This window comes from Truncatella angustata (genome assembly GCF_020726525.1).
Source record: "Truncatella angustata strain MPI-SDFR-AT-0073 chromosome Unknown BKA67scaffold_8, whole genome shotgun sequence".
NCBI classification, from domain to species: Eukaryota; Fungi; Ascomycota; class Sordariomycetes; order Amphisphaeriales; family Sporocadaceae; genus Truncatella; species Truncatella angustata.
In genome coordinates, this window is record NW_025763388.1 from 1046536 (window position 1) to 1060133 (window position 13598).

General features: G+C 49.8%; 3 protein-coding genes across 3 annotated transcripts; all 3 read right to left on the reverse strand.

Moving 5' to 3' along the window:
- Positions 1 to 496: 496 nt before the first annotated feature.
- BKA67DRAFT_539478 (uncharacterized protein) lies at positions 497 to 1378 on the reverse strand (the record flags this gene model as incomplete). Its single annotated transcript, XM_046100644.1, has 2 exons — positions 497 to 941; positions 996 to 1378. 2 exons carry the CDS (start codon positions 1376 to 1378, stop codon positions 497 to 499), a joined length of 828 nt encoding a protein of 275 aa, XP_045954139.1.
- A 2284-nt stretch (positions 1379 to 3662) lies between these two features.
- BKA67DRAFT_578089 (uncharacterized protein) lies at positions 3663 to 6132 on the reverse strand. The gene has a single exon (XM_046103674.1). It carries the CDS (start codon positions 5834 to 5836, stop codon positions 3857 to 3859), a length of 1980 nt encoding a protein of 659 aa, XP_045954140.1. The 5' UTR covers positions 5837 to 6132; the 3' UTR covers positions 3663 to 3856.
- A 286-nt stretch (positions 6133 to 6418) lies between these two features.
- Positions 6419 to 9183, reverse strand: BKA67DRAFT_578091 (uncharacterized protein). The gene has a single exon (XM_046103675.1). It carries the CDS (start codon positions 8738 to 8740, stop codon positions 6545 to 6547), a length of 2196 nt encoding a protein of 731 aa, XP_045954141.1. The 5' UTR covers positions 8741 to 9183; the 3' UTR covers positions 6419 to 6544.
- Between the last annotated feature and the right edge of the window lie 4415 nt (positions 9184 to 13598).

Here is a 13598-nt window from a genome sequence, read left to right on the forward strand (position 1 = left end):
CATTAGGTATATTCGTTACTTTGTTCTCTCTGGAACTTATGTGCTTTCAAAAGAGCAAAAAGCAGGCTAGTAGTGTATAATGTAACACTGGCGACTTCTAAGTCGCTGTAAATCAAGTCTCGCTTCTTATCTCCCAAACATCAAGAGTGGGATTCATTCTTTAGAGCCTCAGAGCACTTGCCACGCTATGAGAGCGAAGCGCTGAAATGTGTTTCCGCACAGGACGATCCGTCCGCTGTCTAGCCAGGAACTGATGTTCCCTCTATCCAAAGCGGGGGGTTGGTACGGATGAGCCCACCAAAGGGTAAGTCGTCAATTACTGAGAAGTGTCCGAGAAGCCCAAGGATGCTTTCCAATTCTATCCGGCCTTGTTCCATGCAAAGCCAGTGGCGTTCTCGACATTCCCATCTTGTTTTCATCATAGTTCAACCTGTTCACAACCGACATCCTCAGCCAAAACCCTTGTCGTATGATAGGCAGTGTGACACTATCCAGTTCAAGCCTTTTCCTTGAGCTTGCCGCCAGCAGGTGTGTCTTCATCTTGGTAAAGGCCGTGCTGGGCGATATAGTTGACCACCTCGGTGGGTACTAGGTAGTCAATATTCATACGCCTCTTGGACAACAGCCTGACTTTAGTGGAGGATATCTCGTTGATCACAGTCTGTGGGATGTAGTAGATGTTGTTCTCCCACTCCTTCAAACTACCCACGGCTTCCTGGAAATCGGTACCGGCACGTTCAACGACAAAAGCGCCATATTGACCGAGAATATGGGCCAAATCCTCTTGGCTCCAGACACCTGGAGTGCCCATGGTCTGGATAAGGTCTACACCAGCGAGAAGAGCAATTCGTATAGGATGCTTGACGCCATTCGTGTCTTCGACGCCGCCGATTTGGCCGTTCAGTTCGTGCTCGAAGTGGTCTAACACCTTGGCAGTGGGCCTGCAGATATCAGCGTGCGTGTTTGCTGCATCGTTGGACGAAAAAAAAGCTTACATGTAATCGGTGTGAATAGCCTCCCAAGGGTCGACCATTAGACAGTCGGCAGTCGCTGTCCTCCTTTGCACGGCGAGCTCGGCCATACGGATTCTGTGATGTGCGGGTGCCAAACCGACCTTCTTGTAGGCATCGCTGACGGGGGAAAGGTATGCGCCAACGACTTGGAAGTTGGTGTTGGCCTTGACATAGTCGTAGGCCAGCGAAAACATTCGCAAGTGGAGGAATGTTGTTGGGGAGAAACTGCCACAAGCGACAAGCACTAGCGGGGTCTTGCCAGGCTCGACGTCGTGCAGTTGCAGGCGGTGAACTGGGAATCGGTATTCATCGAGCAACAGGCCGGCCGATTGCTGTGATTGCGATTGTGATTGTGAGTCCGCCATCGCGCTTGTTCGTTTGTTTGTGCGAAGCTCTAGCGAGGACCTGGTAACAATTGAATGCTGAATGCTGAATGCTGATGTTGTTTACGGCTCTGCGACGGCAGGCTCGGGGTCGAGGCGAAGCGCGTGAATTAGAGACAATGACGACGGATTTCGGCGGGGTGTTTGCAATTCACGGCCAGTGATTTGAATGAGATAAGCTTGGACCCCAAATTGGGTCACCTAACGTGTTAATGGGCTGAGGCTATGCTACGATAGGTCTTGGGTATCATGTGCTTTGCGGATTTCGGCGTTCTGGTGGTCTGGTTGAATTGAGAGATGGTGAACTGAGTAGCACTTGAGTCTTGAGGTGAGTGAATGAGCAATTCACAGGTGGGAAAGTCGGCTGCGATGGCAGTTTAGTAGTGGAGAGAGGGTCCAGTGTTCTAACCTAGACTGCCTAGGCTCACAGTAATCAGAGACAATGGCACTACACTGCGACACTGGAGACTGATCCATTGACGGTACAGTACCATGCATGCTTGCTAACCTAGAGCTTCTTCGCTTGGCTTGAAGATCGCTTCTGTCCGGGCGTTTGGGGGGCTGCACCAGCATAACCCCGCGCCCTTTCCAGCCAGCATCAGTCGCATCAAGTGGCAGACACAGAAGTGTTTCCAACTGAACACTCATGTCGCAACCTGGAACTCCACGGAATTTATTCCAGGAACTCTATAGAATTCATTCCAGGAACATATATACAGTAGATACAGAATCCGACGGAACAGCATGAATCTCCCAACCAAGAGCGACGGGCCTTTGGCTACCCTTTGGTGACTAGTACAGCGATTTCGCCATCTCTTGTGTCCACTATTTGCTGCCTGTGTAAGTTGATGCAGTGGCGCCAGGCAGCCTAGAGTCAGCGCAGGGTATAACGACACATTCAAGCCTGGTCATCGGCCCATTAAAGACGGGATTATAAATACACAAATGCTTTTTACATGGAAAACCGCGGGCTTTTGTGAATTTATACGCAGTGCCTCAGTTCTTTGAGATAAATCCGTCTTGCACATGGTAATATCCATTGAAGCGCCTATACCGGTTGCATTTGCTCGAGTTAAAGACATTGACTATGAACTCGATCTTGGGCAATAATTGCGCCACATTGCATACATCGTGAACAGGACCTCGGGATTCGGTTTCCCTCAAACCATGGTTCTTGCAGAGCGATACGACTTTGTTTGTTTCAAATCATATTCATTGTGCTTTCTACCAAGTATTTTTCGGGGCACCACGAAATAAAATACATTCCCCTCTGGACATGAAGTAGAAGAAGAAGAGTGTCGATGTTTCCCTGATACCCTCTTTGTCATTGTTCAATATAAACCAAGATACAACACCGGCCATAAACCGGAGCGCGACCGCTCGGCCGAGCAGCGCCTAAGAAGGCAACCTACTGAGAACCATCGTGAGCGGCCCCCCACTTTCCCAAGCAAGTAGAATCTGCACGTCCACGAGACGAGACGGCGGGCCCTCTTGCTTTGTTTTCGATCATCGGGTAATATATCCGCTTTTGCGCTGGGGACCAACAACCCGCTCATTCACCAAGCGGATGCATCCGAGCGTTTCGTTTTTTTTTCTTCCCCCCATCTTGGTCATCTCTTGTGACCTCAAAGTCCAGTCTGCCCCTGTCGTGCATGATACTCACCAGGGAAACACAGATCACCCGAAAGGCATGGCGTATCTAGCGTTGGAGGTTGCACAATGGGGGATATGCCAAGCACGACATTGAAACCAGGCAAACCTGTGCATAGGGATCTTGGTGACTGCCAATGACGATAGGTAATGCAAAACTCGGTTCCCATTGCGAATCTGCAGGACCCCCGCATAAGCCCAGCCCGACACCCAGCCAGACACAACAGTGAGCCCGGTAACTTTTCTTGCTGGAGGCTGGCAAAGCGCCATCGTTCAGCCCTGTGAACTTCAACCCCAACTCTTGGGGGCTAGTGAACCTTGAGTATACAGAGTCTAGGACGAAGGGATGTGCCGAAATACATACGGTCAGAACTCCACAGTCTACTTGGTATATCTGCATGTATGAAACACGTTAGTTAAAATGATTAACTGGGCCAGAAACCCCAAACTGGTAAATGGGTTGTGCCCACTCTCGCTAGGTAGTCTAACATAGTCCAAGGTGGATAGGAAGTACCTATGGATGCCGAGAAACTTTAGTAACTTGTGCACGGAAAACCCACGATTTTATTCGACTACTAGTCAGTTGACTGTTTATGCAATGAACAGAGAGTTGTGGGCTTGAACAATAGGAACCGGCGAGGTACGGATCGCCCATGTTTGTATTTTCTTGAAGCCATAGAATAGGGGCTTGTAGTACATGACGATTATACCATGTTATCATCCTCCAACTTCGACGGCATGAGACCCCAGCGAAGCAGGGGGGAAATACCTCAGCTCGTGAGAGTGCTTGGTGATCGCTTCGATGCATCATTAGTAGTTGAAACTCTCGTACACCATATCCTCATCTTTCAACCACTTGGACAGTTCCGTCATCAATGTAGTTCCAGTGCAGCAATAATATCTCCTCCGACCCTTTTCCCCCAGCTCCAAGATATCTTCAGACCTCACCCTACGCTCTTCGATGACTACACCCGACATTCGCAGCCTTTTTAATGTCTCAGAGTTCTGCTCCATACCCCGTCCTGTTACGAAGAGGTTCGTAACTTTATCCAGTCCCTCGAGTTGCTCGAAGACCTTCACAGCCAGTGGGAGATCTCCCGCCCTCAAAGTCCACAGCAGCTTCAAACTTTTCTTGTCGCTCTCTAGAAGTTTCTTCGCCTGTGCCATCAAGGGCGTGATACCCACGCCTCCCGCCACAAAAACAACATCCGTCCCGCTCTCCTTCCCGTAAGGCAAACGGAATCCATCACTGCCACCAAAGCCCACCACGGGTACCTCTAGGGGAGCCCTGAGATTCCATTTCCACAACAAGCCCGTCACGGGTCCGTGTCGCCTCGCTGTGATTTCCAGCTCTACTCTCTTCGGATCTGGGCTCGTCGACGGGGGGGCACTGATGGTGAAGGTCCGCACGAAGTCGTCATTCAGACTCTGGGGGTCATCTTCGCGCATGTGGCTCCATCCATGGTCCAGCTCGGGCCCGAAATCGAGCGTGACGTGCTGACCGGGCTGCCATAGGGACTCTTTGGTGGGTGCCTTGTCTTTCGAAGCCAACGGACCGAGCGTGAGATCAAAAACAAATCGGGCGATGGTAGGGGTTATGATATCTCGCTGGACCAAGGTGGCAGTTGCGATGGTACCAGGCCCGGCGTCCGGTGTTGAGCCATCCTGCTGCTGTTCGCTGAGGAGTCGCCGGACAGGCGGGTTGTACGGCGAATAGTCGATTACAGTACCGCGAAAAGGTAGGCCGTCCTTGACGAACCGTACCTCATCAACGTCTACTTTGACAGCCAGATTCGTGTGCGGTAGATACGCCGACGCTTTGTCTCCGATCAGCGTCGTGGTGCGGCCGGTGACGTAGAGAACATTTCCGGTCTCGAAGTCTGGAACCACGAGTCCGCAAACAGGGTCTGCTTGTAAATTGCCTAGAGTCTGGTAGAGCCTGTTTCCCGAGTACTCTGGAAAGACGAGTGTAACGCTACCCGCCTCGTTTCGGTCAAGTCGCAAGAGGCCGGGCGGACCGCCTCGGTGGTTCACATCCATGCTCCCGTTCCCATGCTTGGAAGAGATGAAGAACAGATCTGCTTTCTGTAGCAGCTCGACGGCTTCTTTCGGCAGTTGGAGCCCATTGCCATTGCTGAGAAGCTCCGGATGCGGGGAGTGTGGTGTGATGTGCTTCTTGTTCAGGTATTTCGGACAGTTGCCCAAGGTCTCCTGGACCTCAAATGCCAGCTGAAGCTCTCCGACTCCATCATCCGTCCTACTAATAACAGCTCCGGCAACGAATCGACCAGCCGCTTTTACACGGTCGCGCGTCTCTAGGTCGATGGACAATGCAGCCATCACCCTGCCACCGTCCGGCTTCACTAACCGCTCATCCACGATCTGCCTTTCGGAGGCCCCTTCTTCCTGAACAGCAAAAAGTTCTTGCATTACAGGGTCGAACAGCGCGTCCGCTTTTGTGTTTACTCCCAAAAAGTTGTTGGCAATAGGTCGACAGAAACCAACTTCGCCACCCCAAAGTGTCGTCCAAGGACGACCCTGTTGATCTAGAGTGCCAAATGCAACCAGAGGCGAATTCATGATACGTCTGTGATATTGTGGTGCCAACCCCGGATAAGTCGGGTTGTCACCGTGTGGCACGCGGAGTAAACGGTGGACTTCCTCCTCGCCGGAGTGCCAATTGCTACGGAGTCCCAGTGTAGCCATGCTTTCTGCTAATTCTGTCTGGGCTGATAGAGTTGTGAGAGCGGCGTAGACGACAAAAGCACATATACTGATGTGAAAAGTCATCAAGTAAGAAGAATTGCCACAATAAAGATGATGTTAGAGTGGTAGTTCTCTACGTTAGAGATGTTCCTTTCTCGGCACCGTATATGTCTTTGCGAAGGGCGCGAAATGCATTCGGTTATGACAAATTGTTTTCCAGCGTTCCTCTATTGGAGCATCCATTTTGCGATGTAGGTCACGGTCAGAGTGTGGCTTGTCTATGAGTAAGCGACGGCCCCAAAAGTGTCCATGAAAGGCAATCGCAAAAGCCATTCCATCTCACATAATTCATCGACGACAAATCAAATATGCTGAAAAGGGTGTATGGAAAGTTCAAGTGGGGGAGAGCTTGGCATTCGGGAGGAGCTAAACTTATTCTGGATTTGTGGAAACCCTGCCCCCTCTACAACAAGATGGGTTCCAGTATACAATGTGCATCATATTTCGTTCAGCATCAGATACACAACCTCACCCATACTATTAATACGGAGTGCTTCTGGATAAGGACGGTAGCAATGATAGTCGAACAGAAGTTGAATTAGGAAATGAAGTATGGGGAGAGTAAATAGTGGCTTTTCCGGGTTCAAGCGCCGTGACTTTCACGTGGTCACATTCTCGTTTTAAAGATATGGCATTGTGATAATCAATGTGAGAACCAAGGCTGAAGAGTTTACAAACACAAGTGGGGGTACATGATTGCCTTCAAATTAATGGGTATATAACTCTAGGTATTTAGTCTTCCTCATCGCTGCTATCGCCAAAGATGGCTTTCAAAACGTCTTCTTGCGCTGGCTTACTCTCAAGCGCTTCATTGACACTGGCGTCCACCGTAGCCTGGGCTATTGCCGGAGCAGGCTTTGTGCGAGTTTCCGTGCTTTTTATTGCTTGTGATTCGGAGGCGGTGCTTATATTTGTGTCTTGAGCCTGTCGTAGCAGCTCATCAAGCGTGATGGCTGTGTTATTCGTAGCATTGTGACTTGCGGTAGAGGGAAAGCCTGCCTCTGTGCTAGCATTGGCCGCAGACCGCATCGCAGCCTCGGCTTCGGGATCAGGCTGAACGTGGGCTGGGGGAGGTACATTAAATCGCTTGCAAAGAAGTCTGGTAGGATAGAAGTCCTTCGTGGCTCTGGTCATAGTGCCGTACATGCCCATCTTCGCAGCCTCCTCCGCTGGGTCCGCGGGCTTTGGCAGAGGTTTGGAAACCAACTCGGTCTTGTTTCCATCAGTTCCGCCAATGAACTTTGAGGAGGTCGAGGGCGCAAATCTCGATGCCATCATTCCAGACATTGGCCTAAATATCATAGCACAGCTGTGGAACTCACGTAGTTCCCGAAGCCATTCCTCATTGCTTTGTGTCGATGGTTTGACGGGCAGAGATGCTTTGCCGAATCCCGCCGAGTATTCGAGATAGGCACGGTAACGCGTACGTTTAGCCTCGTCGTCGGCATAGGGAGCCGTCCCACTGGCCCCACGGGTAATGGCAGCTATTGCGGTATCCTTCTCCAGCTTGGGTATTTGAGCAAGCAACTCACGTTGCTTCTCCTCTGGAGTTAAAGCATAGCCTTCTGGCACCTCTCCTAATGCTTGTGGCAGGTTGGCCTTTCCCGTCGCGGAAGCGATGCGATCTCGGGCAGCAGGATTCAGAAAATCAAAGACGGACTTCCCAGGCAATTGCGCTTCTCCGAGAAGAGCGGCACGGGATTTGGGATCCAGGTTCGACGCTTTCGCCGCGTCTGCTGTGGACACGAAGGCAGAATTGCCGGAGCCGTCTTTATTCTTGCCCGATTTCCAGTCAGTCGGTATTTGCGGTGGTGGGTATTTGATGTCTGAGTTTATCGTAGACGTGCAATTGTCTGGCACTGTGCAGAAAACGAAACCATCTAGAGGCAATCGACCATCGTGGCACCTCCTCAGGCTTTTCCCAGCTTTCGACAAAGCACTTTTCTTGGATTTGAATACAGGTGCTGAACGCACACTCGGGTTTGCGCTTGTCGTATTAAGAGCCTTCTTCTTTTTCTTGTCGCCTCCTATAACCCTGTTGTATGAAATCCGAGGCCCGACTGCATACGGATCGTCGTCGTCGGACCCAGTATCATTGAGAATTCCAATTCCAATCCCTCCCCTGACGGACTTGACCTTTTTCTTCTTTTGGACGGATGGTCTTATCAAAGGACCCTCGTCCTCGTCCTCGTCAGAGCTCCCGTCAGCTCTGACATTGGTGCCGGACGATACGGGAGTTAATGCGGCTTCACCTGCATAGCCTAGACCTTTGCGATCAAGCTTCTTGATAAAAGCAATCATCGGGACATTTTCTGGAGCAAAGAGATGTGTCTCGGCACCCTCTTGACCTTCGTTGCTGGTCTTTTCACCTGTTCCGAGTCGTGCTTTCCGACGCACCTTGGGACCGATACCTTGGCCTTCCTTCCAGCCCATTCGCTTCAGAAGTTTCACGCCCATTGTTTCGCCTCTTGGCCGGAACAGATCTGCCAGTCCTCCACGGCGGACCTGAACCTGGTCGGTGGAGCCCAGGCCAGCGAACCCGCTGGCAGTTTGCAGCTTTTCGCTCTCGGCTTTCTCGGCGAGGTCTTCTTCGTCCATGAAGTCCTCTGGGCGCTGCCCTTTCCCCTCGTCTTTTCCTTGGCCATCTTTCCACCTCTTCGTTCGCGACGATACGAAGGTGCTCGGTGCCCATCCTTCTTTCGATCCGACGGTGTTGAAGTAGCCGGCGCTGAAACCACCGGTGAATGCACCGTGCAGACGCTTGCGGCCCCGCTCGTCTGTCACCTCCTGCTTCCACACTGGCACGTAAGAACCATCATCGCGAACGTCGGGATCGAGCGGCGGTAGTGGGGTACCGAAGAGGACGTAAGGCGATTGCTGGGCTTGAAGATCTACTTCAAAGTCCTTACGCGACCGTTTGTAGGACATTGGGCCCAGCGAGTCAAGGGATACCGTCGAGAGAAGCTACGTGTTGTATTCGCGATGACGTCCAGGTCGGCGATGGAAAGATGTCCGATAAGGCTTGTCGAGTGCTTATCGGGCGCGGGAGTTTTAGTGGATCACAGCACTAGCCAGGGGCGAGCTACCCTGAGCTTGTTGTCATTGTTAACTGTTACCTATGGCCAGCTGAAGAGCTTCAAAGAAAGCTAAGGCTGGAGACTATATATACAGCAAGTCCTCGCCTCCCCTAAACGAGTGGGAGTAGCTCCGTCATTAAGACTTGGGTTGGCCAATGAATTACCTTAGTAGTTATCCCAATTATCCTTGCCGTATGGACCCATGTGTATCCTATCGACCAGTGCAGCTCAACCTGTTCGATTTCACAGAGTAGGAACCAAGTTCTACGAGTGCTCGATGCCAAATCATGCAAGGAATCCGTGGTTTCTCCGTAGAAAAATCTCTATTGATGTGCGGACTATAGTCACGACATGTGCAGTTATTCCGGTAGCTGCAAAGGTCAGCTGGTGTCAGTGTCACCTTAACACAGATGCTCAATAGTCGAGGTAGGCCTGACGCATCAACATTCCAGCTGTGAGAGTGGGGTTCACCTCAATCTATGATCAACTTCCAACGATTCTTCTGGCTAAGAGAATCGTATTAAATGGCCGTGTCCGTTGAATTATCTGATTGGTAAAATTATACTGAGTTTTCCGAAGTTCCGTGCAACATTTTCTGTCTATCTGCGCTCTCTTATGTCTCTAGGTAGGCTGCAGTTTGGTCATACATGATATTTTGGTAGCCTCACATTAACCATAAATCCGAACCATTAGTTCGGTCGATATACCTTGCAACTCAACACGCTCAATATTGTTATTAGGGACAAGTGTACTAATCGGGAATCATACGGTAACTTCACCACGTATAAAGCTTTATGCGTATGACAATACTATAATTAATAAACCTCCTATCAGATTTTCTTTTACGAACGTTTCCTAGAGCGCTATACAATGTTGTCAAAAGACGATTCTGCCCTCATATGTCTGAGCATGCTGGGTCGGGGTCTGAGCAGGCGCCTAATTAAGATGTGCATGTTGATCACGGACGAAGTATTCATACTTCGAAAAGGCACAGCGTGAGACAACATTATGCGGGACCCGGGTGCTCTGATTTTCAATATTGCAACAAGCCAATTAACTGCTCTTTACGGCACCCTTGCCAAGCTATAGGTGGCTAGGATCGACTCGTCCTTGGTCGTAACGACAGACTCATACGCGGACATCGGTGCATTTGCCGAAGTTGTCAACGAACGATTGCCACGCGCGGCCTGGGTCACCATTGGTAACCCTGCTCGGACGCTTTCTGAACGCCTGCAACTACACATACTTTTATTTTGTTCCAGTCCTGCCTTTGCCTGGTCCTAAGTAACGTTTTTGCAGATGCGGCTTCCAGCTTCGTGAATGCATTTGTTCCTAGCGAGGTTTGCGACATGAGTCTTACCTAGTCTAACCTACATACGTCTCAGTGCCTTTTCTGTACTCAGCTCCGCTATCGAGGCTGCTGTTGGGACTGCTACCTGAGCACTTGATAAACCAGATGTGCCCCCATGTCCATAAACTCGGTCAAGTTCACTATCAATATCATCCTAGATCTAATCCTTATGTCGAGGTTTCACGTCCGATTTGTCACACCATCAGTAATCTTGCATGCGGATATTCCAGCTGCATGCAACTTGTCTTCGGCGTTCATTGGCCTCGTCTACTTTATTTGGATAAACACACGCCGCCACTAGAAAAAGACGCAGCGTACCCACGAGTTTTTGCCAAGTTGGAGCCGTCTGCTGGTTCTTGGTAGGCAAGGCATTGCTACTTTCGTCGAGTCTGCCGTACGAAATGCAACTCTATCTATGGCTCACTACAACCCTTGTAGCGCTTGGCTCGACATATGCCATCGCTGGGGGTGTCTTCAACAGAAGCAGGTGGGGGCATAGTAATGGTGCCAGTACAAGCTTTGGAACAGACCTCTCTTGCTTTCATCGGCCATCATTGAGAGAATGGCGAAGGCAAGTTGGCATTGAAGATCGGCAACCTCGCATGTCAAAGGTTGGTCTCAGAAATATCGTCAACGAACCACTTTATTCTGTTGTAATAGCATTGGTTGTCAAAGTCCCTCTTGCCATTTTCCTCTCTATTTTCAGGGCCCGGCCCTTCGCCCCATGTTTGAGCGGCTCAGAAGTCGCTGCTAATATTACGGCGAGTATGTTGCGAACTGTCAACTGGTGCTATGTTTTCTATGATGCATTGACACAACTTGCAACCTTCTTGCTTGCTACACGGCTTAAATGATACCCGTATCAGAGCTTAGCAAGCAACTACCTCTACGTCTCAACATGGGCTATTGTTTACCAGACTTTTCATTTCGACTAAGGCAGTGCGTGGAAATATCACAGTTTCGTTTTTGGTGGAAGTTTGGTGTTTAGCATGCTTAACATTCTCATCTTCACCATTATCTAGGCGCGGACTTTATTAAAAGGCCGAATGACGCTTGGAAGTCTAGTTTGGGGCCAACGATACTGACAAAGGAATTGGTAGGGTAAAGCTGGCTTTGTTTTTAATGAAACGTTACACGTCTATCTAGGCTATATCCATTATGAGTACCAAATAGAGCCTAGAGTAACGCACCGGAACAAATTGATTGAATCATTCCTTCGTCCTCGTTGTGGCCAAAATTTCATATTTCCATAGCCAATGCCCAACGACACTCTCTTAGGGCCTAACCGCCCTCCTGCAGAGCTCCGTAGTGAATCCCTCACTATTTGTTCTTTCAATACTTCTGCTGCGGGCCTTAGCATCAATCTCATGGCTGGCACGCTAAACGTCTCGTTCATGGAGACTTGGCTTCGGTCTCTTTTACTTCTTCTGACATATATCTCCTGATAGGCAACAATCTTTTCGTTGCCCTGAAAAACGGCCATGGTTGCTTTCAAGCGGCAGCAACGAAAGCAGGGTTTCTCATCAGATAAACTCAGAGTGGAAACCGTGCCGAATTGGCTACGTTTATCATTGCGAATGGTCTTCATGAGCCTATCGCAGGTCCGAGTCAGTTTGACCGGTCCATCTGAACATCAGAAAGTGCAGCGTGGAGGCAGGCTTGCAATTTATGCAGACTCTATCGCAGTGTCATGGAATTTTGCTTCGCGGTATCAGACTTCTAAGTTTTCGATATGTTTCCAAGCTATGCTGCTGTTTTATGTACACGGATGATTTGGCTAGCGTTTCTCAGTACCAACCGTGACGAGCGCCTCGAAGGATTTTCATAACGACGTCGATATTGATACATCGTGGCAGAACTAGCTAACTTGCCGATATTATGATTAAAATAAAGAGATTTGGCATTCGCGTGGGTCAATTCCTGCTGCCTTGAAAAGGTCTATCATCTATGAATGAATTCCTCATATTTACCTATGAGATCTCAAGCGTTTCCACACCTGCCACCCCTCTCGGGCCTTCTGAAGCGTTGGCCGGCCTTGAATAAAAAATACTGATGTGGAGCTTGGTTGGGAATCCTATGAGACCCATCACGAGATTTGGGTTGGAGCGGACCCTGGCGCACACGGCTGTGACCTCTGCGTCTTTCATGAAGACCAGACCTAGACCTTGCCAGTTCCAACCAAGCGATTGGCCGGCTCGTAATTAATAGTGGTTCTATGGAAACAGGACCGCCTACGACGACTTGTTCAGTGATCAGCACATTGACTCGCAGTAGAGCTGCCGTCCGGTGTTTTCTAACTTCAGAGAACCACCCTTTAGTCTAGACATAAGACTCGGGGCCCAGGAGCCAAACCGGAGTGAGGCCTCAACCTCTTAGCTGACAAATGGTCCTGTAGGCAGGATCTTCCATGTTGACTGCAGCCTCTTCTGAACAGGAGACATCCGGGCGCCAATTTCAGGGTTGCTTCCGAGGGTGCTTCCGAGGATTAGCAGCTCCACTTCCCTGTCCCTAGTCCGCAACTGGGACTTGCTCCGTTGGGACGATCAGATAACTTTTAGCTCACATTGCCAAGCGAGAAAATTATTCCCACCATGGCTGATTTAGAGTTATCTGATGGCGCTAAATTACGCTTCATACTTATGCTTCTCTATTGGCGTCGCCACTGGATCAATATAGAGCCAAACCATAGCCGCTTTGCCGTCCTACGGTGCTTATGCCCTGTTTGTGGCTTTGCTATCAAGTGCATTCTTCAATGTGTACATAAGCAATTGCCAGTAGAATTCTTGCGGCGCATGAGGGATGCGAGGAGTAGCTAAAGTACTGAGAAATTAGAACATGGAAGCGCGGTAATTCGTAGCAATACTACCACCTCCCACGTTAACACCTCACACATACGACTCTGCTCCTCTCTCGTATTTTTCTAACATGTGAGAGGGGGGAAACGAAAAGTGCATGGTGCCACCAACAGCGATCTTCGGCCTTGGCAACTGTGCAAATTGTCACAAAAAGTAATCTAATCAGATCGATCATCGGGCTTCCATTGGTTGCGCTTGTGCCCAGGGGCAAAGCTTCCGAATTCTTCTCTTAACAAGGACTTGGCGTTCTCCATAGCGTTCAGAATGCATGGGTGGTGCTGATCCTTCTTCGTGATGGCATGTTGGTTTCTATAAATGAGTCCACGGGTGCGTGAGCTATCACATAAAGCTTGTTGTAAGATTCAGGTGGTGCAGCACTCTGTCGTACCGCCAAGTAGCTTGATCTACCTCAGTGTTATATATCGAAAAGACTACTTTGGTATCTGGCAGGAACGAGACATACTACCACAGACCTAATGGCAGCGGTTCATGACATCGACAAG

What these genes read in the sequence shown, in the direction of transcription:
- BKA67DRAFT_578089 (XM_046103674.1), bottom strand. Translation starts at nt 5,836, where the DNA reads ATGACTTTTCACATCAGTATATGTGCTTTTGTCGTCTACGCCGCTCTC.
- BKA67DRAFT_578091 (XM_046103675.1), bottom strand. Translation starts at nt 8,740, where the DNA reads ATGTCCTACAAACGGTCGCGTAAGGACTTTGAAGTAGATCTTCAAGCC.